Genomic DNA, 26,447 nt, shown 5'->3' with positions numbered 1-26,447 from the left:
AATACTTATTGGCTAAAATAAGGAAAACGTGTTTGGAAATTAGACATGCATTCAATTCACTCCAACATATTGACAACTAAATTTAATATAAGCAATAAATTTAATGACAGTTTTTTTTTGCATATGGCAAAATTTTATTCTATTTCTATGATAAGAATGCAATAATTCCACATGCCACCGGTTCACCGGAGCTTCCGTTCAAGGCACTGTCTTCGGTTCCCGCACGCCCTAAGTCATCCTCAGACGACGTAATGACTAACGATCTTCCGACGACACTTCTGGGGCCTAGAAGCGACACGAGGTGGTCCACAACTTTTATCTGCGCGACGCCATCCTCTCCTGCTTTCACGTTACCCAAGTCTCCGAGATGGCGGAGCGCATCTCTTGGTCCGCCGTGACGGTGCTGAAAAAATAAACCATATGTTTAATTTAATTATGGGTTATTGATGTCAGGAGATTTTACGGAGGGTTGAGGCTCTCTAAATGTGGTTTTATAGCCCTAGTCTCAAAATTCAGACTGACAGGGTAACCAATCACGACGTTCACAAATAAATGGGAAAGGACTGAAAAATTCTGCATAGTATCGAAACCCGAAAACTATTTCAACCTCGGCCACATTATGTGATGACAAATGTACCTACAGTACAGGATTCTCAAGAAATCTAAGCACTAAAAATTTTGAAGAGAAAGACAACCTCCGTGGTTGGTAGGACTGCAGTTCACCTGACCCGTTTTCAGACGATAGATCAAAATTCGTCCCAATGGTGACCGACCTCCGATAGGAGATTGTACGACAAAAATAATATAGGATATTTCCCGTTATTCAAATCTGCAATACAAAATGATTTTCCTCCCACACTCCAGGTATATCCAGATGTCTGTGGTTATATTACCTTTTAAACTCTTAATTTCATGATGTTGCTTTTCATTTTTTTTTGTGTAAATGACATTTTATTTTCAAACATACAGTTCTCTGCAGTGAACTAATTGTGCCGACAAAATAGTTATAGTTTTAATTCACAGGTGTCACTGTTAATTTATATGATCGGTTAGAAAATTAATATTTACCTTTGCATTTAATTGTAACGGTTATTCTTTTGTTAATCAGTGCATTATACTATTAATTATTATTTTATTCATTTAGTAACCTTAAATAATATTATTAACCATTCAATGTGTTGTAACTCCTTTACTGTTTGTACCACAATACAATTAATAAAATGACACTTCGCGTGCAATAATCGTGAGAAAATCATAGTTTATTATACAAATCTATAAATTAATTGCATACTCTTCGAGAAGTTAGTCATTCGTGACGAGTTATTTCCTTTCATATTAATATATATGTACTACAAAGTCACGTTGGATGGTTATCATTTAATTTCAAACCTGTTTAATTCATAGATATAATAATCTGCAATTTATGTATAGTGTAACTACTGATAATATTATTAATTGAAGCAAATACGAACTCTGCACCTACTGTTAACAGTAATAATTTTTTATGTGATTAAAATAAATTCGCTATACAATAATTTAAAAATTATTACTTTCAATGTTGCAATTGAGAAAAAAACAACAAACACAACTAGGCGCACACGACAGGTCGCAGGTAGGTGTTCAGTGTAAGAAATGTTTAGATTCGAGGAATGGATGTGGGGCCCTGCTGCGGAAAGAACGTGGCGTGGTATGTCAATCGGCAGGAGATGGTTAATTATTGTTAGCAGCTCTCAGCAGGTACTTGCTAGCTGAATGAATTTTAAATAGCATGTAAATATACCGTTCTGTAGTTTCCCAACGAAAATCGCCGAATCAAGTTACAGTTTGTTTTTTATATGTAAAAAACAATGAGTTTCTTCATCTCTATTCAGAATTTGTATCGTTCGTTTAGGCTCCATCAATATATAAGAAATTTTTCTTAAACCTCTATGATATCATGTATAATTATATCCGATTCCCGCCAAAAATCACTGTTTAAAATAAATAAAATATAGACGTGATTCTAAGTAAGCTTCAGCGTCCAATAACGCCACCTCGTTGTTGAGTTTTTATGTATGTATAACCCATAATATAAAATAAATAACAAAGCACTCTCAAGGAAAACCAAAACAACATTACACTGAACTCCTCATTTACACGATAGATACGTTCCACGCGATACCGTGTTAAAAAAACGTGTAAAAAAGTATACACTAAAATACTTTACAAAATCAAAGGTAACAAAAATTATTCACTATGTTTTAACACATTCTGGCCAAATTGGTCTCCAACATGCATTAAGAGTTGATGGCCTTGCACCGTGTTATTTCGAAATCGTGTAAAAAACCGTGTAAAAGGGAGTTCAGTGTATATAAAACTCTCCTGCGCCCAGTATTAACGTATCGATCAGAATGCTGGACACTCAGCAAACAGTATGAGAGAAATATGTCTTTGAGAGGAGAGTTTTGAGAAAAATCTTTGGGGATGTTCATGAAAGTCGCATTTGGAGGTCAAGGTATAATGAGGAGCTGTACACACTTTATAGGAGCGTAAAGATCACGTGACAAAAGAGAGGATCAGCCGCGTGCATAGAATGCTGGAGGATATTCCAGCAAAACGGGCTATGTACGCAACCCCCAAGAGCAAGAGAAGATCTGGACGACCGATATTGATATGACTGGACTGTGCCAGAGGAGATGTAAGAGTAATCTGTAAAAGCAACTGAAGAGTGTCGGCAGTAGATCGTCCAGGATTGAGGAAGTTTTTGAAAGAGGTCAATACCCGCCAACGGCTGTAATGCCATGAATGATGATACCCCATACGCCCCACGAAGGCATACCGCACCGACTTGTTTCTACATTTCTTACGGCGTAATGGTCGATAGGCGAGCGGGGGTGGAACTAATAGTAAATCGCCATAGAGTTATTAAATAAAAAGAGGGGCAAGGAATCAGCTTTCTCATACAACTGAATGAAGCAGGCCAACAATAGCCGACAACTTACGATAAATAGCGACTTGATAAAAAAAAAATGAGGGCATCACGGAGGATTTACTTTGGTCATTATAACGTACCCGTATAATCAGGGCTCGAAATGGACTGGAGCGCACCGGAGCGCCGTTCCGGTTCACGAAATCCCCAAAATTATCGCTACGTTTCGTGGAAAAATCAATTTGACCATCTGAGCTAGATAGCTAGATATCTGAGCCATATAACAAGAAATCTAACGCATTTATTTTTATAAAATATGTAGACATAAACTTAGATAACTACGTCAATATTTTCGATAAATTATTGAGCGCTCCGGTTCGTAAAAATTTTCATTTCGAGCGCTGCATATAATATAATGTTAACGTGGAAATTTTGCCGCAACTTGATTACCAGCCCGCCTCACCATACTTTTTCACCATACCAGCCTGCTTCACCATACTTTCATATATCCTGCCGCCCCTAGTAAATCGCAGTTTTTGCCAATTTCGCGACAAGAGCAATTTATCGTGATGTATTTAGTAATTAATTACAATACCAATGTTTACTATTTTGTAATAATATTATATTCGTGTAGTTATCGAATTTAATGTATGGCATCGTGACTGAGTTATGTTTTTGCGACGATTTGTGATGGCTACATTCAAAATACTTAATAATTATTGACTTGAATAATTTTCTGACACGGAATTAGCATAATTATAAAAACATATGTACGCATTATTCGTGATCGAATTATTCTAAAAGCTACTTTGTTTATTCAAAATTTTAAACTTCCTTAAAGCATGAAGCACGAGCTTCGTAAAATATAAGTGATTTCATCAATACCTTTGTTATTGATTTTACGCACATATTAATCGTACTTGACACTAAAATTTTATTTGAATTTATAGTAGAATAACTTAACCTCCAACATGCGCAGATGATTTTTTTCCTAGTGCGCGCGAATTACAAAGCGAATTTTATGAATATGTTTACATCAAGCTTATTGCATTGCTTTCTTTCGCTCGGCGCTGCTTTAACTATGACTTATGTTCTATAAAAACTCACTTCAAACTAAAGTGATTGGTATATCAAAGCCGGAGTTTACTTTCAATACGTATAAATCTTTTGCCTGTTTATAGTTAATACACATGCGAGCACGACCATCAAGACTCTGAACACGTCGTCCTCTGGGACTGCCCGCTGATGGGATCCGACCGAGAGGAGCTGTTTGCCAGGGTCCGTCCACAAATGGGCCCAATTATTGGCGACGCCGTCTTGATATCAACCAAAGCCTACTTTGAGGCATTTGAAAAGTTTGCTGCGTCATATGGAAGACGGAATAATTCCGATCTTTCGTTGGATTCATTACATTCAACTCCTGAGTCCTGACTCCTCTGTTTCGGTAGAGTTTCAGAACACAAAATACAGAGGGACACTAAAGAGAAAAACGTCGGCAAAGCAAGTCAAGATTCTCGTTTTATTTTCTAAACTCTGTCTTTAAGCCCCGAGGTGCATGGTTGCTACATCAGTCCTGTGCAACTTCGTTTCGGGGCAAGGACGTATGGCACTAAAATATTTTCATTCTGACACGATTATAGCATCATGGAAGGCGGATGTGCACAAATCACGGCTGCCTATACGTGACGGGTGGAGATGGGATAACTCAAATCATGCTTAGAGCAGATAATGAAATTGCGTTTCATTTAGTTTTGCGGATCATAAACTCTACTGAACGTATCTGTTGTGCAAACATAATATTATGTACTTACGCAAATATTCAACATTTTTTGCGTAGATAAAAGAACCCGTCAAATTATTATGCCGCGAAAGAAACAATAGCCAATCATATACCGTTATCAGTATGTAGAGGTTAGAAACATTTGTGCGGAAAACTTTTTATAAGTGTGCACACGCACATGTGCTTAAAAGGAAGGTTGTTCATTATACCGTGCGTTTTAAAAAGAAAAACATACATTCTTGATATATGATAAATATTACATGTATAAACTTCGACACCAATGCTAAAAATAATGATATAGGAAAATCTTTCTTATATTGAGATAGTACACTAAAGTAAATAACCATTTTCATATGTAGGATAGACGTCATAGAACCTTTATTGTGAAAATATAACCGATATTTAGGTTACTAAGGTTGATGATTGAGTTACCTGCATTGGAGATTAATTCATAGCAAATTTTACATTTCTGCTCTGAGATTTATTTATCAAGGTTGCACTAAGATATAAACGCCTGGCATTAGTGTGACACGCATATAATTTTTTTTAAATACAATTAACCATAATTATTTCGACTTTAATCGTAGGTACCTACTGATGCAAGTAAACAATGCATGACCATCAAGAGCAGGTTGTCGTTTGCATTTTATTTACAAATAATGTAGGGGCTGACGACACAAAAAAACATTTACTCCTATAGATCTACCATCATAAATTGGCATTTCAGCGAGGGCGCTAGTATGACATTGAGAATATTACCATAACTAACAAAAAAATGGTAATTTATAATTTTTTATTGGTAGTAGATTTCTGTACAAATATTATGCATTCCATAATTCGAGAAACATGTTGTAAAATTAAATGGCATTTGTAACAAATTTATCCTCGATAGACAATTTTAGTTTCAAATTCGACCGGCTGCCAACTTACGATAGTAGATCTTTAGTGCTAAAATAACAACGATTATCAGCTGACAAAAATCAATCTGTTACTATTTATTATCAATTCGGAATTTGTCTGACTATTCGCATTTTGACGCCCGAATCACTGAATGAGAAATTTGAATACTTAATTCTATTTTAAGTCCTTTCTCAATTTGTTTTCCATGTTCAAAATAGCGTAAGGTATACATATTTTTTGTATTCACGTGATTCAATACTATTGTGGGTAATATAGTAAATAAAAATAACGATAACTGACAGGATAAGTACTCGGGTAGCTCCGTTTAGATTACATCACTAATCAATAGTTACTAATTCTACATTATTTCTAAAATCGTCAGCTGAATGCAGAACTATTCTAACTTACATTTGAAATTTTTGAGGAGAGAGTTTTTTGAAACAACTTACTGAAATTATTTATTATCTTTATGGATAAATGGATGCATCTTATTTTAGTAGGATTATTGATGAAAAAAATGGTGCATATACTTGTCCATATAAGTAATAAATAACTGAAATAGGCTGTTTCAAAAAACTCTTCTGCAAAATATTTCAAATGTGAGTTAGAATAGTTAGTTCTGCATTCAGCTGACGAAATGTTCTTGAATTACTATAAGTAGGGGTTGTGATCGACAAGTCTCAAATCTCGAAAAAGTAATTTTCCACCCTGTCACTAGAGAAAAAACACTTGGAATCTGAACAGAATTTTTTTCCATTCCTGGGTTAAAATAATGGCCGAATGATCTAAAAAAAATGTTTCGGCTTTAACTATTGTGAACAGATGTTTTTGAATTCCAAGAAATCAAAAAAAAAAACAAATTCCAGAGAAATGAAAAAGTTGAAAAATCACAAGCTCTACTTATATTATAAAACACACATGGTTAAATAGATTTATTAGGTATTTACTATATTCGTCAAAACTTTTTAACTAAGAAATTCATAAATTATTTATTATTAAATAGACATTTTATATGTAGGTACTACCATCATAAAAAAAATAATAAGTAGAAACTGAATGGATGCTAATTGAATACTGAACTTTTTGAACAATGTATTATTATTTCAGCTGACATTTCAGTATCGATGAATATTTTCTAATTCGTATATATTAATTGCTATTACCAGATACGGATTGAAATGTCTTCCAGTAGATGTGCACCCCTGACGAAGATCACCACGCTGGGTGACGTGAAGTCCATGAAGACCGGGAGACAGTCCAGTGATGTTGCCTTGCAGCATGACTGGTCCACCTGGAGACCACTGACTGAGGATCAGGTCTCCGCCTACGCCTTCGTTGTCTCCTGACAGCATTACGAGGGCTTGGAGTGGAGGTCGTACATGGTCCTGAAAGTAGTAATATATATTTATGTTATTCGCGTAATATAATGTTGTAGGAGTACTTTTAGATATTGTGTATAATATACTTATTTAAACATAAGTTAATTGACAATAGTTATTCTTAACTACTTAAAAAGTCCAGCATCCGTGACGTTTCTATGGAATTAACAGACATAAAATACAGTCCCCTATAATTTATAGTATCAAATATTACGTAAATTCTCTACACACTGCAGTTTATTATTTTTGGTTGACAGTGGCAGTTTTTCTTGTCTTGAAGTCTATAAGGTCGATAAAGCGGTAGCCCAATCAGTGACCCCACCAATATTAGCTAACGTGTATATGGAAAATGTTCCTGCGATAATATTCACTGCTTTTGAAACAGGGTTGACTAGAGTTGGGTATTTCCCGAGAAAATCTCAATCTCAAGATTCTATCTCGATTTCCCGAAAAGATGAAATTTTGAGTTGTCGAGATTCGGGATTTCCAGAAAAGAATTTTCGGGAATTCTGGAGATATCGGGAAATTTAAAAAAAAAACTGTAAAATCCTATAATCAGTGTAAAAACAGACAAATTCCAAAAAAATATGATATTATTTTTTATTTATGTAAGAAGACAAACAAAATAGAAGTAGGAAAACAAAAATAATTAAATACATTACCTATTAAAATGGGATTTCAAAAAACACAGACTGTCAATCGCTGCGTTTGCAAAAATTGCGCTCATTTTGAGTGGACGTTGACTTAATTGTGTTAAATGCCCCGATCAGTCTTTGAACGTTTTGTATTTTCTGTCCACTTTTTTCATATTATAGAAAATCGTTTTTTCAGTTAATATTTGATAATAAAGAAATCCCGAATCCTGAATCCTGAAGAAAAGATTCTCAAGATCTGGGATTTCCCGAAATGTTAAAAATTTCAATTCTCGAGATTCGGGATGGAAAATCTCGAGAATTTCTCGAGAATTCCCGTCGGGAAATTCCCGAAACCCAACTCTAGGGATGACTATGAAAACTTCGTCAATATGCATATTTTTTCAGAATCTGAGTGAAAAATATCACCATTTCTGGTATCATTTCGCAGGGGGGTTGCCAATACCACCACGTACCTAAAACTGCCATTACTTATTGGCAGGGTCCGAATTCCTCGCGACTATCGCTCCGTCTAGTGGAAAATTAAATATCGCGTTCCGGTTCGGAAGCTATTATAAAGCAAATAAATTCACTGACTTTTATATACGAGTACTATTAATTTATTTTTGAATAATATACACAATATAATATTTAAGCAATATTATCGAACGTTCCGGTTCGTAAAATTATCCATTTCGAACACTGCTAACGACTAACAAGCCGGCTAATCCATTGATTCTCTTATATATTATGATTTGTGATTAGAGCTTTCTCTCAAACTTCCTAGGTTATATTTATATATATATTCCTTAATTTTCCGCCTCTTAAGAGTGTTCAGTATGCCGCCCTAATAAGTGCATAACCTGCCTATCCGCACAGGATGTGCCAGTTAAAAGTTCATTTAATCTACCTTTAATAATTTATTATTGCTAGTCTACATATTGTAACTATTAAAGTAGTCTACATTATAATTGCAACATTGACATAATATATTTGCAATAATCTAATTTTATTGATCGTTAAGTAGCAATGCTTACTGCAGGAAATTGTATATCTTTCGATTTTCTATGCCAAGCCTAATACTGGTAATGTTTTTATTATGATTATCTCAGATTTTCTTATTAATGACATCAACGATACTAGGATAAATTATTATTTCCTTTTCAGTCAGTTTATTGGGTTATGTGAGTCATTGGTAATAATTATCTTTCACGACTTCGAGAGGTAGGTATTTATTGCAGGATCGGATTTGGATATAATTACGACATTTTAATTAGCAAGTAATAATTGACTAAAATTGTACTTTTCCAGGTGGAGAGAAGACTTGGGTGTACATCATATGAGGGACGCAGTTTCTTTTGTGATCCGTCTACCTGAAGCGATAATACACACGACAAGTCATGGTGCCAACCTCGGAAGTGGTTTTGGTTTCCACTCCTCGCCCTTCTTACGTGGTATTTGAAGGGTACAGTATGCGCACATTCGCTCTCGTACAATTACTATTTGATATAGGTACGTACGTTGACTTCTGTTATGTGTTAAATAGGTACTAATTATTGTTCGATAACATCAGTATTTTTCTTTTCTGTCAAGATCTCATGACTGAGCATGACTGAGGATTATTTGGCCGTTGGGCAGCAGACTACCCCTCAGGACAACCCGCGTGGCAATTTCATTTGACCTGTGCATATGGCTCTTTCTTATCCTCTTCGACTTGAGCTTGATGAAATATCTCGAGTTTTCAAGATTTTTATTCTGCCATCGTGATCTTCTTCTTCTTTGCCCATATCCGCCCCTTAACTGGAGCATATGGACACCACGCGGCGCCTCCAAGAATCCCTGTCGCTCGCCAGTCTTCTTGCTTCGTTCCAGGTCAAACCAGCATCCCGTAGCTCCGCCGTATACACTCTGTAGATTGTATTTAGCGGCCTTCCAGGACGCCGGAATCCGGTCGGCTTGAAGAACAGGCAAGCCAGGTTAAAGTTCTCTTCTGGCATCTGCAGCACGTGGCCGAGCCAGGTCCAACGTCGCCTCTTCACTTTCAGCGTGATGAGAGGCTGCTTGGTACGTTCTCTTATCTCCTCGTTGCTCCTAAAGTCATACCACCGCACACCCAGTATTCGTCGCAAACATCTATTTTCGAAGCTCAGTATACGGTTGCTCTGAGCCTTCGTAAGGTGCCATGATTCGCTACCGTAAAGCAGCACCGTCAGAATGCAAGCGTCGAATAGGCGGCATTTGGTTTTGACCGAGTACAATCGTGAGTCCCAGACATTTCGCATCGAGTTGAATGTTGCTCCAGCCATTCCCATTCGGATAGCGAGCTCTTTCTGCAAAATGCCATCTCCCGTGATGTGTACCCCCAGGTACTTGAAGCTGTCGACGCTCTCGATGCTCTGTCCATCGCTAATCAGAGGGAAATCTGGATCAGGACAGGTGCTATTGCACAAGACGTTGGTTTTCTTCGCGTTGATTTTCAAACCAACGCGAGAGGAGTTGTTATGCAACCTGTCGATTGTCTCTTGAATGCCCTCGATTGAGTTGTCGAATAGGACAGCATCATCGGCGTATTCCAGGTCGCATAGCTTCACCGTGGGGGTAACAGGTATGCCTCGGTCGGGTGGTATTGACTTCCGTAGTATGAAGTCAAAGAGAATGATAAAGAGAAACGGTGCAAGGACACAACCCTGTCTGACTCCGGTCGTGACCCCGAACCATTCCGTGACAGTGTCTCCAATTCTGACACAGCATTCGCTATTCTCGTGCAGGCTTTTGATTATGGCAATGATCTTGGGAGGGATCCCGTATGCTCCCAGTATCATCCAGAGGGAGGGGCGGTGCGGACTGTCGAAAGCCTTCTCATAATCCACAAAACAGCAGGCCATCGGACTGTTCAACTCATGGCTCTGCTGGAGAAGACATCGAAGGTTGTGGATTTGGTCTGCACACGCTCGACCAGGTAGAAACCCGGCTTGGTTTTTCCTGAGGACGTGCATTATTGGGTCCCTTATTCTCATCAAAATGATGTTTGCCAAAATCTTTCCCGGAACACTGAGTAGCGTAATGCCTCGGTAATTGTCGCAGCTTAGAGGGTCACCTTTTTTAAGAAGTGTGATGATTTCACCGTTCACCCAGTCCCTTGGGCAGCGCTCTTCTTCCCACACCTTTGTCATCAGATGAAACATAGGGTGCAGGATTGCGCTCAAGCTGTACTTGAGGAATTCAGGATGAATCCCGTCTCCCCCCGGTGCCTTTCCGTTCTTGAGCCTTTTCACAGCCGATTTTATCTCGGTGTGCGTGGGCGGGCAATCGGAAATGTCGGTCGCTCGGGGTATGTCCAAAAGTAAAGCTTCCGCAGATATGTCAAAGGGATCCAAGGGGGGTGGGCGGTTCAGCACTCCGCAGAAATGATTCTTCCAAATCTTCTTGACGCATTCTGCGTCAGACTCTATTGCTCCACTGGGACCACGAATGGCTCCGGGAGTCGGTGGTCGCCTGCCGCAGACTTCACGGGTGATTCGGAAGAGTTTCCTGGTGTCATTTCTGCTTGCTGCCTCCTCTGCCGCTTCAATTTGCCGGTTCATAAAATTGCGCTTGTCCAACCGCACGGATCGTTTGACTACCCTGTCTTGGGTCTGGTAGTCAGTCCGGCGGTCCTCGGTTCGGTCGGGGTCTCTCTCCTCGTCTCTCAGGGCTTTCAGCCTGGCTCGTTCACCAATTTCAACCCACGTTTCGTCAGACATCCACTTTGGCTGCTCACTCCTTCTGGTACCAAGGACGGTACGAGCCGACGACACAATCGCACTCTTTATGAGGCTCCAGTCCGCCTCAATGAGGTCGGATTCAGATTTGTGCCGCTCGTAGATACGATCTACACTATCTCGTACAGCAGTTTCGAAGTCGGTCCGAATTCTTCGGCGTCGGAGCTTCTCAACGTCAATTCGTTCGCACTTTGGAGGCCTCGCCTGGCGACTGAGTTTTACTCGGATGTTTCCAATAAGTAACTCATGATCGCTATGGATATCGGCGCCTCTGTAAGTACGCACGTCGAGAAGTTCCTTTCGGTGCTTCAAGCTGTATAAGAAGTGGTCAATCTGCGTCCTCGTGCGTCCATCAGGAGACGTCCACGTATATTTGTGAATGTCTTTGTGGGGAAAAACAGTGCCTCCGATTGCAAGCTCGTTCAGAGTGGCGAATTCTACGACCCGCTCACCATTATCGTTGGGGTCACCGAGGCCGTGTCGTCCCATCACCGTGGGGCCAAGCACCGGGTCTGCTCCTACTCTCGCATTATAATCCCCCATTACAATCACGCGGTCTCTTCGGGGGATGGCGGAGACTGCCGCGTGGAGAGAATCGTAAAAAGCATCCTTTGTCTGCGCGTCGGCATCCTCAGTGGGGGCGTAGCACTGAAAGACGGTCAAGGAGCTACCAGGCGTCTTGAAGGAGGCACGTATCAGTCTCTCCGAGATTGGTTCCCATTTCACGAGGCAACGGGCCGCTCTCTTTGACATCAACACTGCCACTCCCTGGCGATGGTATTGCTCCTGACCTGAGTAGACAATAGAGTAACCCTCAATCAACTTTCTCCCGGCTCCTTTCCAGCGCACTTCGCTCAGCCCTAGGATGTCCACACCATAGGTGTGCATGATGCGTGTGGCGTGCAGGTCCTTTCCGGGGGTACGCAGGGTGCGAACATTATATGTCCCAATGCGCATACTCGAGTTGTTAGAGAGGATTACTCTACCTGTTTCATTGTCCATTTCCATGCAAGGTCGTCGTTTTACAGAGCCGGTTGTCGTCCGAGGCTGCTGTGTAGGTGTTATGTTAATCTGTTTCGTTTAAGGAGGCAAGGTGATTAGCCCAGCGCTCCCGAGGCCTGAGCCACGAGGGCCCTGAAGGTCGGCTCGACCAGGTTTTTCTGTCGGGGATTTCCTTCCCTTAGCCAGAAGGCCAGTTTTATGGCGCCGGTCACTCGCCCTTCGCCCCCTGCTGTTAGCTACAGCATACGCTGCATTGCCCGGAGGTCGCCACGGGGAGGCCAGCAGATGGGACTTGCTGGCAGTTTGGCATTTCCCAACTTTTGCTATGAACACATCTACTGGCGTCAATGTGTCCACTTGGGGCCAATCAAACTGCACAGTCTAGCCAATCGCAAAACGACCATTGCATTCAAGAATATGCATGCTACCAGGCAGTTTATCGGTCGTTAAATTGGTAAATAGATTTTAAAATCATACTATAAAGCAGGGTGACCAAACTTTTCACTAGTACGGGCGACCTGGTTTTGAAATTTTTGGCTGATGTCTACTAACATGTTAAGTAGTAATTTAAAGCCAAAATATAGCAAAGCTCGTTCGACGCGGACGACACGGCTGCCGTGTCCCCGTTAAACGACCATTAGATGCAATTAGCATGTTATTTAAATGTGGTAATTAAAAATTATTTAAATGGTACGCAGTGATTGTGTTAAGACGATACATCAGTGAAACGGCAAATAATTTTCAACTATAGGCGCGACGAAATTTTGGACTCGCTGGCATTCGAGAGAGAACGTCGAGCTGGGAAGACATCAATTTGTTTCGTGATGGCGACGGGGGTATTAATTCTTAAATCGTGTATAGATGACTAAAAACATCACCCATTTACTTGAAAAAGAAAACATGTCAATGAATATATTATTATTGTTACTAATAGAACAATAAACAGAACATTAAATGGACGCATGTTGGATTTATATGACAAATTATATTTAGTTCGGCATGCGTCATTTGCACCCGCGACCCGCAATCCGCGCATCGCCTAGCCACGATCTTTTTAGACTATGCCTCAACTGAGGTATAGCCTTAATGCGCTACGGTCGCCATGTGAGTTACCTACAAGTCAACTCTTGTTTTACCCGTCGGGTTTTAGAGAGAGACTGTCGTCGATAATCCGCTAACTACCAGATTGTAAGCGCGTTGTCTCGCACGCTGTGTGGGATGGCCATCAGAGATGTGTAGATATCAGACAGGCGGACGACTAGGAATAGGTCGTCAGTTTAGCCACTCCTGGTATAAAGAATTCAATTCACGCAGCCAAACATAGCATACCAAAATAGTATTCGATAATTCTGAGAATAATATACAAACATCAATGGGTATCTGCTTATAAGAGAATATCTATATAATAATTATGTCACATACGACAGATCCTAGAGTAATACATGCATTTGACATTGGTATCCACCACCTATTCATAGATATTTAGACAGCGTAATATGATATCGAACATAGATGAGCACTGTGGACTGTAATGGAAGAGTTTAGATTCCCTTCAAAGCTTGTAAGATTAACTAGATTTATTTTAGCTAAAGGGCAGTACCTATCTAGTAAGAGTATCTAATTGATAGACGACATTGATATCATAAGCTGCAACGAAAATGTTGTGAAAATGAAAACAATACTTTGAGAAGACCGTCGGCAAGACGAGGAAGAGAAAGGTCACCTCTATATGATGGCCTAACCAAGTGAACAATGGAATGGGTATCTCAATACATAAAACTTTGCGTTTAGTAGAATGCGGGGATCATTGGATAGTTATGACTGAAACATTTGAAATAAGTCATGATCCTCAAGAGTCAAGAGTGATAGACGTGCAAATCGAAGAATTTATTATGAAATTGTAATTTTAATCGCAACAAATTAACAATTTTGAATCCGCCTCTGTTATCAATTTAATATTGATATTACATTCAATTATAATATCCGTACATCACCGATGTAGTTTACTGTTTTTTTGTAATATTGATAATATGCAAATATAATTATTATTGATGCTGTAATAGGTAATAACAACGTGCTTCGCGTAACCCTGATTCACGCGTGTTTTTCAGGTTCAAAGGTGTTAACAAGTCAAATTAATATTATTATTATAAATTAAAATTATGATGACCTATCGCCAGTGGTATTAAACCGAAGGCTGACAGGTCAGATTATTAGTCATTTAAAATTTACGGTGGCCCTATAAAAATGTCGATAATATAATTATAATACGTAGGTACACGCACCATCAGCAAACATTGCTTTATTATTTAAAATGAGTACCTATAAGCCAATGATATATATATAAGATATAAATTCCGCAAGTTATGTTATTTTTATGTCAATGCAATACTTAAATGCGTTTAAAAGAATACGTTCAATAAAAATCTTATATCCACTGGCGAAAACGAAACCTATTTTAAAATGATGTGTTAGGGTAGCATTTTTTTTATTTATCACCTACCCCCACGATATATGCATAGTTGAATATGACATTAGTTAATAATATATTCCATAATATTTATAGATATCTACTTCAAAATCTTATAAACGTATATTGTCTTTTGATAGCTACAAACTAGCAGATACCTAGGTTTAATAATTTCACAAATTATTACACTCAGTTTGATTGAAAGATTTGATATAACGAGAAGTATTTGAAATAAAAGATTGAGAAACGAAAACAATTTTATGCTCTTCTATATTTTTTTATTTTGCATCTAGACTAAATCCGTTGAAGAAAACTTTCTCTATCTTTCTCCAAATTCTTCGATATATATTTCGTTATACTTTTAGTTTTAAAGAAAAAAAAATGATTTAAGTATTATATTATTAATTTGCTTTTAGAAATCACTCGTCGTTTATAAAAGTTACAATAGCAGTATTTATACGGTGCAAATCAACAGTATGTTTGTATGTTCTTTGTAAACTACATAGATACTTTATTAAATTTATTATATTGAGAGCTCATGGAAAAACTGAGTCATCAGTCAACTGAATCAGTGTTCAGGATGTGTAAGGGGTTAACTCATCGGCCATCAACCCTGTGACAGACAGTCAAACAATTTGTTGATGATGGGTATTTTTTAGAAAATATTTCAGTGGCGTGGAACGTTTTCAGTGATGACTCAAAAATATGCATTGTTTTATTTTAAATCAGGTAAAAAATAGCATTTATTATATTGTATATTTTTAATTGCCTATAATACCAGAAAACCGTGGGCAATGAATTCTACGCTTTCTATTAATATCTACTAATACTTTCGAATGTGTGGCAGTTGTTGTATGGAATAATAAATATTATTGATTGAGAGAACAATGGCTATTAAGGCATTTAAACATTGAGCTAGATGCTTCTTCGGATAATCACACACTTTTTTACTATTTTTAATGCATTTATCTTGTTGCAGTTAGATCGACAATATTAATAGATTTATTCTATTGTGTTCTAACCTCCTTGAGTTTTAATTCTATTATTGCGTGTAGAAACTTACATACACAAAAACACTGTACCTAATACTAAAACACATTAACAAACAACAAAAAATACAATATATTATTACCTGTCAGCAGATTTGTTTATTTTCAAAATCACAATAGTATGAGTATGAAGAATATCAAATCTAGCAAAAATTTATAAAATTCCATTAATTTAGTTGGTGGCTATTTCGGTTGTAACACCATTATCAAAACTATTCTTTATGGTAGTATTATAACCAAAATAGCTATATTATCTACTAAAACAGTTTAAAAAATCTTTAATACCGAATATAAGTAGGTACATAAAATTTAAGAAAGTTAAATTCTTCTTATTGAAAAAATGTATTTAATTTTTAAAAACTACAAAAAAACCTAGAAATAACTAAGACAGTGAAAAGATCTAAAGTACGAATCACACTTGGTCAATCTTTTTTTTCGTAATATGTATATTATCTGAGGTATTTCAAAGTTATGAATTTAATACTATTAATATTACACGATATCTAGTAAAAATGGAATTCTAGTAAGTAAATTACTTCTCAATTTCGTAACAAAAATCAATTCCCACATAGGTAGGTACACAAGTGATTTTTATACAGAAAAAAATATTCATACATCTGTAGAGTATAATATGCTTCATAGCTTTGCACTCCGGTTCTAGGATGAAAATGGTGTAATATGTTCGAAAAATGTTTTTTTTCGTATATTATCTATTTGTTTATATTTTATTACTACATATATTAATACAAGTGAATATCATTTGATCTAATTTTATGCGAGGTAATCAGGCAAAGAGGAGTATCGATGTAGCAAAAAGTGCAACAAAGTGCAATGTTAGAAAACGTATAAGTACCCTAGTTACTGAGTATTTGCTGTGTCTGTGAAGAATATGTGCGAAATAGTGTTAATTTCAATAAAACCAATTAACCCTTTTTTCATAATGGTTTACTATTTTTCGCTTCAGGACTCAATCCCACGTCCTACAAAATAATTAATGTTATAATAATAATATAATTTGAGTCGGTACGCCATTGTAAGATTTTCATACATCTTCACTTTTAACAGACACAGTAGAGTTGGTAGTTATTTTACTTATGTCGTGATTTTCAAAATTCGTTTACGTCATTTTTGTAATCATCCTAATTTTATGTATCATACAAGAGGGTCAGTTTTCGTGGATTAACCTCGACCCCGATGATTATTGTGTGTTTATTTTTTTCACCGATATTATTTTTGTAATAATATGTAACCTTTTTCTCCACGCGGAAGAGCGGGGACTGGACACGTATGAGACGCATTGTTATTATTAATTTGTAAAAAAATATAATATAATCAGTATGTGTATTTTTTGCAGGAATGGTACCCTACCGAGTGCGCGTGGTTGGAACAATAAAATTAAAAATCTAAATAGCGTCTTGGCAAAAACAAAAAAAATATAGATAACTAGCAAAAATGTTATTTGCGTGTTTTTTTTAATACGCTGTCAGCAGAGTCATACAATCGTTAGATACCTACTACGTTTCATTTTTAGCTAATGCATATTAATTAATACTTAATTATAAATAGTGGGTACATAACTATATTAAATTTATTGATTAATGATATTTACATAAAAAAGCAGGTGAGAATATCTATTTCGGTGTCTATGGTCTACTGCATTATGGTTCTTGTCTATTTAGTGGAAGGCAGCGGCAAACAAATTGTGAAAATACCCGATGTTAGGTTAGGTTAGGTTATCATTCTTGAATAATTCATGAATTTTACCGAAATGGGCTATGAAAATTGCCTCTTTTCCCGCCTGGTTTCCAGTTAACTTGTACCCATTATTTTTCAACCGACAGACTTCGCGATATGTACAACCGAATTGTTAAAACAAATAGTTTAGCTTCAAATATATAGTTTTCAGGAAAACACAGAATTTAAAAAAATATATATAAAATCAAGAAAGTGGAATTTAAACCGGCATATTAGGGTTTTATTATTATATTGTTATATATGTTTTATTATTATACATTATTAGGGTCATAACCGACCTTTGCAGGGCGAGTGCTCTTGGCCAATTAATATATCGAAACAAGTGTTTGTCTTGCGAATAATACCAAATAATAACGGTGTTTCTGAGGTGTTTGTAAAATAAAGTAAATAAATTTGATAGATAGAATAAATTAGAATCAAACTGGTTTATAATTAGAGAAAACAGTGTAAGCATGGGCGGCTGGCTCCTAGGGTCAAATAGTCAATGACCTCCCAAAAATAAATATCTTATAATCTATATACATTATACAATGTCAATTATCTCCTATATATTATTATCCTACGCCTTTTTCCGTTTTGGCGAGCGATTGTAACGTGACGCACGCTAATTTGTATGTACGTGTATCTAACCACCATACACACATACGTATCTCAACTCTCACAAGCGTTTCTCGGTCAATTTCATGAACGCCAAGATTCATATTTCTTAATAATATTTCTTTCTCTCTCATTTCCCATATGTGAGACGGAAAGAAAGCACAAAACACGCCTTTTTTTCATATTGTTTTATCGCTTGCATACACTAAATTTTGGTCATTGCCGAAAACGAGACAGCTATACTATTTTCAATATGTAAAATGAAACAGAATGATATAAATTTTTCCTTAAATGTTTCAAGAGTTTTGTTCTGTGGTTTCAAGGTCTCATTTGTGCGGCAAACCTTTTTATTCTTATTTGTTGTCGCTTATTATTTCAAACTGACCATTGTTCTCTGAAAGTTTCATATTATTATGTTATTAATTTGTAGTTCAGTTTAAATCCAACCTTTGAGTAAAACCCATCGACTGCATTTTCTGTATTAAACCATTGTGTACAAGTTACCGATTAAAATGTAATCTGCTATATTAATCATAAAGTTACCTTCTTATGAGATCAGTGGAAATATAAAAAGTGTTTATATATAAATGATCCCGCCATTCCATAACACTAGATATTATAACGGAGTTTTTATTAAATGTGTTTGATTGTTTTAATCTTATGTTCTTAAATAGTATTAAGTACAACAGTTATTAGGTGTATAAATAGACACACAAAGTTTATTTTTTGACCTAATTTACAAAAAATTATAACGTGTTGGGTGCAATTTCGGTTAACGATGAGTTGACAACGTGAAAAATGGAATTTTTTTAAGGGTAAGTAACCTACATATAAAAATTTATAGTACTTCTTCTATAATGTATAAAAAGCTAATTTGCAATACGTCTTTTAAGTATACAACGAAAAGGCAAATTAAAATAATATATTCAAATTGACCTACCCCGTTGCCAGGCTTAAGGCCGCTATTGAGTGTAAGTATCTAATAATTTCAATGTATTTATTTCTTGTGCCATGAAAAGTATCATATACCACAGTAAATTCTGAGAAAGAATTTGGGTGTAGATTGTGAATGACTATGGACCGTAAGAAGAAAAAAAAATACTTCAAACCTTCAGTGGTTGGAGACGAATCAGCAAAAACGAGAATACAATCGTCAAGAGAGTCGTCAGTCGTCACAATAATAATCTTTTAGCACTATTATAATATTGTTTTTTTTTCATTAGGTAGGTAGAAAACTGCTGTTGTGCCAATATAAGTAGGTTAAATTTTCTTTAAAAATTGACATTATTGATAGACGTTAGTCATTTTGATTGAGCGGCATTCATTGAGAAGTTAATTCAGCTATTTTTTAACAATACCTACTTGAAAACATACTTTGACACAATCATTATGAAAGTTAGTCCAAAAATTCCATAGAGTCAAAAATGTATTTTAACGTTAACCAACGACCTAAATTTTCATGTTCTTTGGTATTTTTTAATTGACAGCCAAATTCGCGTTATACCAGAGTGTATCTCTTCGTAATAAAATATTAATTATGTTATGAGTATGTACCTATACAAAATTATACCCACCTTCCCAAAAAAATCCTTGGTACGAGTACCTACATAATATTATTTTTTAAAGTTGTTTATTTCAAAGCTTCTCAAATGGGGGGGGGGTAGAGCTCTTTCCAGGGATCCGTGAAATATTTCAGTATTTTTAAAAATCGCACAATTCAATAACATATTATGATTCTTGCTAACCAAGTTTATAGCTGTACATTTCAAATAACAACATACTCTTTCTTCATTTTTGTGTAGTATAAAAATTAAAAATGTAAAAGAGTAACCTAAGTTACGGGTAGGTACCTACCTACGTGTCAATATTATTTTTAATAAATTATATAAAAATCTAATCTTTTCTATACCTTTCTGTCAAAATTGATCAATGCACTGTAAAAACCATCGCATGCGGCGCAATTTTGTTTAATATACCTAATATACTAATAATTTTAAAATATGCTTACGTTGTTATGACGTACCTGCTCAATTATTATCTATAGTATAATTTTTTTTAATCATTGTTTTTGAACCCGATTTTACGTGCCCGGAATTTACGTTTTACCGTTATGATACCTTTAATATCCCATTTTGTGTTTATATTTCCCAAAAATTTTCGTATGAAATATTCAAAATGCAATTAAAATTTAAAATATATTTATATTAACACGTCATGGCAACTATTGACAATATTATTAATGTAGACACATTTCTATTTATAGACACGTCTGCAGTGTTCAAGGCCGAGGTTCTACAGCGTGATTGATTGACGATCTTGTATTTTAGTCAATTAGAAGTGGGCATTGCCGAACTTCATGACATAGTAAACAATCATATCCAAGAATACTTGTCCGAAGACGAACTCTCCGGCGAAAAAGAGATAAACTCAAAACCAATTCCAACTTCAATGAGATAAGAGCAAAGCTATTTACTATCTATAACGCACAAGACAAAACCTTCAAATCAACTTATAATATTGAAATAGTTTTATATAAACAAGCTGAAACTATGCATCAAACTAATTTGTTTGTAAAAATATTTAACTTTTTCAAGAATAATTTACATTTCCCCTCTATTTACATTTTTGTCAGTCCTTTCAAAAACGTTAAATCGGGGTTATACTGAATATAAATATTTGTGCAGAGCAAGTGTTTTATGTATTATGTATTTTACTATAAAATGAGATAATGTTTTACTTATATGACCCCAAATAATGTGTGCTGTACGTTAAAAAGTTTAAGAAGTACCGGTTATAATCGACAACAATATTATTATGTTCACGATGCAGTTATATTTTATAATATTAGTCTTACATATTTCAAAAATTCATTGCAAAAAATAAATAAAGGCGGGATCATTTTTTTTTATTTGACCCTGTGTCATCCTAATAACATTAATATTGTTATGTTGGTACTTATTGCATACTTTTAGTTAGCTATTGACACAGTATTTATTTAAAACGGTATTTTAATATTGAATGTTGTGTACATGAAAAATTAGTAACATTCACAAAGTTAACCTGTCAATATTCATGTCGAGTTAAATACACAAAAAATAACTTTATGTGTTGTGTTATAGTGTTATACCATGTAGGTACATATATTATGCATGCATTGTTTTTTACTCATAAATTTAAAACAATCTTTCAATAGAGTATTTTGAAGTAACTGTTCTGTGGTTGGAGTATTGGACATACGATTATAGAGTACAAATTTGTCTAATAAATGCCTAGTCAAGACGAATATACATTGGTCCATAAACAAATAAACATTGTATAAAACATGTTTACAATTCATATGAAATATCTTTATACAAATGACTACTATGTTTTTTTCATTCTGCCGTGGATGAAATACATTACGTACAAGTGTACAAACAAGTGTTGCCATATTTGGTACAGTTTTACTATTTCGTCGGAAGTAGCAATGCGTAGTTTTGTATACTATTGAATATTGATTATAGCGTGCAAATTTCTACGATGTGGACTGTCCAAACAACACTTAGTAATGTTTGAAGGTGTGGATTTGCGTTCAGTTCCAAATGTATTATTGTGTATGTGCATTAATGTTGTATACCGGCAAATATTTACATACTATATTATATAATAATGTGTATACGTCTTATATACCTACTTCTATTCATCTGGACTTAGGTATAGGTATATTGATCTAAATTATTCTAAATAAATGGCAGTAGAAGCTCCTCGTATATTGTTAAATATATATTTTTTAAGCACCATATATAAATCCTGCTTCAGAGTTTGAATAATAATTGTGTTCTTTTGGCGAATAATTCAATTGGGTTAACAACCCTCTATTTCAAAGACTGTTAAGATGGTTCTAAGACAATTACCCAGTGGACAAAACCCCCGCAAACGTTTACCTCTTTTACCTCTCACGGACAATAACATCCGGTGAAAAAAAAACCTCCCGTACATTCATTTATTTATAACAATAATAAGTAATTAATTTTGCTCCCTCTCTCTAGCACTAAAATGTGCATTTAGTTTTTAATTTGTATCCATATTTTATTGTGTTAAATATTATTGTATCCATTGTTCGCTATGTCAAGGAATTTTTTTATTTTCAAATAAGTACTTTATTTTTATAAGGGAGGTTTTTGTCCAGGAGAAATTTTATCCTGATAGCGGTTGAGATAACTCTGGTAGCATCTACTTCGTGGAGTGAAAATAGTGATTACACATTACACGTAAATAAATATAGTTCTTATATGGTATTTTTTTTACAACCTAAATGTTTTAGATTAAATAGTTTGAACAAAAGAACGGTAACATTTGTATCTTGAAAAAAAACTTTGTCAGTCATATATATTTGTTTTCATTGAAAAAAAAATACAATTTGCAGACGGTATTGGTTAGTTTTTAAAATTCAATGAAGAGGTCATCCATGGACTGATACCGTATGCGGTTTAGATCCGTGTGCCATACTAAACTTATGATTTTTGTTCATGAAAATATGAATACGTGTATTAATTAAGGCGCTAAGTACCAAAAAAATAAAAACTGACATTTTTATAGAAAAATGTTCTACATACCAATGCCAATAACTTCAACTATAGTCTAAGTGCCTCAAGCAAGTCAAAAAAATACAGCAAAATAATTAAACCTGTCGACGTTGTAAGTCCGTTGGCGTGTTTTATTTATAATGGTGTAAGTAGCACTGCAGTGGTCAACGGCATTCAATATAAAATAGCTGACGATGGTGTATTGACACTTGCGAGTTCTTAATACCTAAAATTATAGAAGCTGCCGTGATTGCTTCACACTGTAAAACTTCATTTTTCAAAGGGTCTGCTTCATGAAATTTTACTGCAATGACTCGGTATTTTGTAACTACAGGCAATACTACTTTTTGGTACTTAGAGCCTTATTTAATACACGTATTCAATTATATTTTCACTAAATTTGTAAGTGTAAGTGTACGAATACGATCAGATGCTTATAATATAGTTTGTGAAAATATATTTCCATAAACAGAAAAGATAAGCTTAGTATGGCACACGGTTCTAAACCGCATACGGTTTCAGTCCATGGATGGCCTATAAGCCCTGCGAAAACCAGGTCATATTTGATAATAGTCAAAAAATACTCGTCTATCTACAAAATATCTAAAATTATGTAATTAAATCATACAAAAATTTGTATATTATATAGATAGAATAATATTTGTATACTTATATTATAGTTTGGCTTAGACAGGGTTTAATGAATTTAAAAAAAATGAACCAAAAATATGTGTTCTTCTTATTAAACCAACGAAAACAAAAAGTATGAATTAAAAAGTGGGCACAATTTTGTGTTATCGCCCATAACATACCAAAACTATTATGGTTTGGTTTAGGCAGGGGTTGATTGTTAAATTGTAGTCTTAGTTCAATAAAAACAAACACGTATGACTAACAATGTTTAATATGCACTATTTATGGCGGATCTTAACAGCCTACCTCCACTCTTTGCTACTGCAATGTATGCTTGAATTATATTTCAATCTAACGTTAAATTAAGTGTTTGTATATTTGTGTGTTGTATAAATATTAGTATTGTTATAGCGATTATTAGATGTATGTTATTCTAAAGACTAAAACAATTACATCATAATATATAATATTAATTATTAACGATTATGCAAATGTATGCATTACATAGATTTTTTTTATATAATCAAGATTCAAGACTGCTAAGTAATTAGACATCACAAAAAGTACGCCTCGGCAGAATATCATCTGATCCCAAAATTTAATGGAGATCAAAAAAAAACTAATGGGCAAAATTTTTGAACAATGGATCGTTTAGACTTTTATAATTGATTTCTCAAAATTGATTCTCTTCTGCCCACGATTTATGAGTTCGTCATAATAATACTAAGACTTACTTTTTATTTATGATTGGGATGGTAGTATTCATTTTATTTGTAGCACATAAATCATTGTGAAGTTTGCAAAATATAGTAACCCGGTCAGACTAATAATAGTAACACGTCGAGTGAATCAATGGAAAGGCAACTCATATTAGTTTACAGGTAAAAAAAAATAAGTTATAAAAATATCAGTTACAAAAACAGGGAACACATATTAATATATAATTATCGAGTGTGGAGACATATGGGATAGACTTAAACACGTGTTATTTTATTTTCAATAGTTACGTATGTACCTAATTTGTTCCTAATAGCTTGTCACGTAAACGAAACGCGCATTAAAAATTGGTGATAATATTTGAGGACACTCTTGCGTTTTATTTTCCTGACCGTCATAAAGTAACAATCCGAATCTGGCTGCCCATTGTGCTTGGCTTTCACATTTCTATCTTATTAATCTGTTCTGAGGTTTCAATGAACCATTTTCTAGTAACGGACATTAAATATAATATGAGAGTGATGCTGAAAATAAGATTACTAATTACCAAAGACTATAATCATTTCTAAGACTATACTAAGATATAAAAACCCAAGAGAAAAAAAGAGTATTTTTAATAGGCGATACCTAATATTGTTTTAATATTTAAATAAACATCCATAAATAACCGATATAATTCGTACATTGTATAAAACGTTAAAACAAGCCGCCATATTGTTTGTGCCGACATGTTTAAATATGTACTGCGAAGGTATTGAATATTATTTTGTATATGGCTACCAATTCAATAACACTATAAATATTGGGCAAAATTTTAATAAATGAATCCCGTCAGACGTTGTCATTCATAGCATAATATGAGAAATGATTGTTAGACATCTAATCTACAGTTGCATGGTTGATAGAGCGCCAGTGGATGCGGATTCGAATCTTGTGAGAAGCAAAAATAACTGGGTATAAAAATAGTCAAAATTATTATTTAAGAAGCCTTCCTTACACCAACAGTAATAATTGATAACTAGACATTTATTTGATCATGACTCATGAGTCAACTTTCCCATTCAATAAAATTATCAATACATCTTCAATAAATTAACCATTATCTAAAATTACTACAATTTACGTTACGATATTAAATATGTTTTATTTCTCTATAAAACTACCCCAAAAGGATTAAAATAAGTCACGTTTAACACTCGTAGTTTCGCCTCAGTCTTGGGCATCTGCTTATAAGACATTCCCACGTGTAAACAACTGGTGATGCTTCACATCCAAACGTAGGGCCTCGTGATAATATGCTCAATTAAGACCGAGTGTGGTGCGAGCGATTTGATTTGGAGGGAACTATTAGCTAGTTTCAATAAAATATACCAAGAACTTTCACGCTAAATTTGGTTTCATCATATATTTTTCACGAACCACCCTACAAAAAAGTGGTTGTAACTTTGTCACGGAATAATGCTTGCTGAGACGCTTTTGCGACGGTAAAGATAATATTCTAAACAATTTAACCTCATAAATAACTAAATAACTAATTTTCGCCAAAATGCCGCTAACGGTCTTATGGCTGAACAAACTTGTAATGTAATGCAGATTCATTTAAAATTAATTGTAGGTAAGTATATAATATCATACTACCTATCTTTAATTTCATAGAATTCTGCAATAGTCACTATGTTACATTTGCATACTATAGGTACCTAATACTATAACAAATTTAAATAATTATTTTCCCCTACATTTTCCGGAAGAAATAACTAAATTAAAAGCCGTTTTTTAAAACAGCACATTATGCAAAAGGTCATATAATGACTTCTACACAATTTTTATAAAATTTAAGATCGGTAGTAGGTACATAGATATAATATAAAATTTAATTACTCATGCATGACTCTTATATAGGCAATCAGTTTATTAAGGCTCAGAAATCGATCATATTATAGTTGACAAGAGATTAAAAATTTTCAGTTTCAATCGTTCATATTATTTGACAATTATTAAAAAAATAATACCTACTTATACAAAAAAAAAAACTCACATAAAAATACGGCTCCATATAAACTTCGAACAGACTGCTCTGGAGATCGGGCACGGGAGCCAAAGACCTGATGATCAAATTTTTACCGAAACCGGGAATCCCTTGTATATTCCTCGCATTCGTTGCACATATCAACGTAGCCGCCAATACGAAACACGACAATGTTTTCCTTGCCATCTTAACAAAAATTAATTATTAATAAGTATTGCACACTTAATCTTATGTAGGGGTGTTTGATTTGTTATGGCAGCACTTATATTA

General features: G+C 35.0%; 1 protein-coding gene across 1 annotated transcript; it reads right to left on the bottom strand.

Annotated features, from left to right (window-relative positions):
* LOC147064814 (superoxide dismutase [Cu-Zn]-like) lies at positions 1-26,447 on the bottom strand. Its single transcript, XM_085958104.1, has 3 exons — positions 26,187-26,447; positions 6,752-6,973; positions 1-403 (listed from the first exon to the last, which is right to left on the bottom strand). The coding sequence occupies exons 1-3, from the start codon at positions 26,361-26,363 to the stop codon at positions 146-148; spliced, it is 657 nt and encodes a 218-aa protein (XP_085814230.1). The 5' UTR covers positions 26,364-26,447; the 3' UTR covers positions 1-145.

This window comes from Rhyacophila brunnea, unplaced genomic scaffold (assembly GCF_057557595.1).
Source record: "Rhyacophila brunnea isolate RB1 unplaced genomic scaffold, BYU_Rbru_1.0 scaffold_7, whole genome shotgun sequence".
NCBI classification, from domain to species: Eukaryota; Metazoa; Arthropoda; class Insecta; order Trichoptera; family Rhyacophilidae; genus Rhyacophila; species Rhyacophila brunnea.
The sequence above is the reverse complement of the archived record's forward strand: the minus strand, read 5'-3'. Positions and strand labels throughout refer to the sequence as shown.

Excerpts from the sequence above, each read along its gene's own strand:
- LOC147064814 (XM_085958104.1), bottom strand. The coding sequence starts at position 26,363 with ATGGCAAGGAAAACATTGTCGTGTTTCGTATTGGCGGCTACGTTGATA. Across the intron at positions 6,974-26,186 it reads ATATGGAGCCGTATTTTTAT|GACCATGTACGACCTCCACT; the intron begins GTGAGTTTTTTT and ends TACTACTTTCAG. Across the intron at positions 404-6,751 it reads GACATTTCAATCCGTATCTG|CACCGTCACGGCGGACCAAG; the intron begins GTAATAGCAATT and ends TTATTTTTTCAG.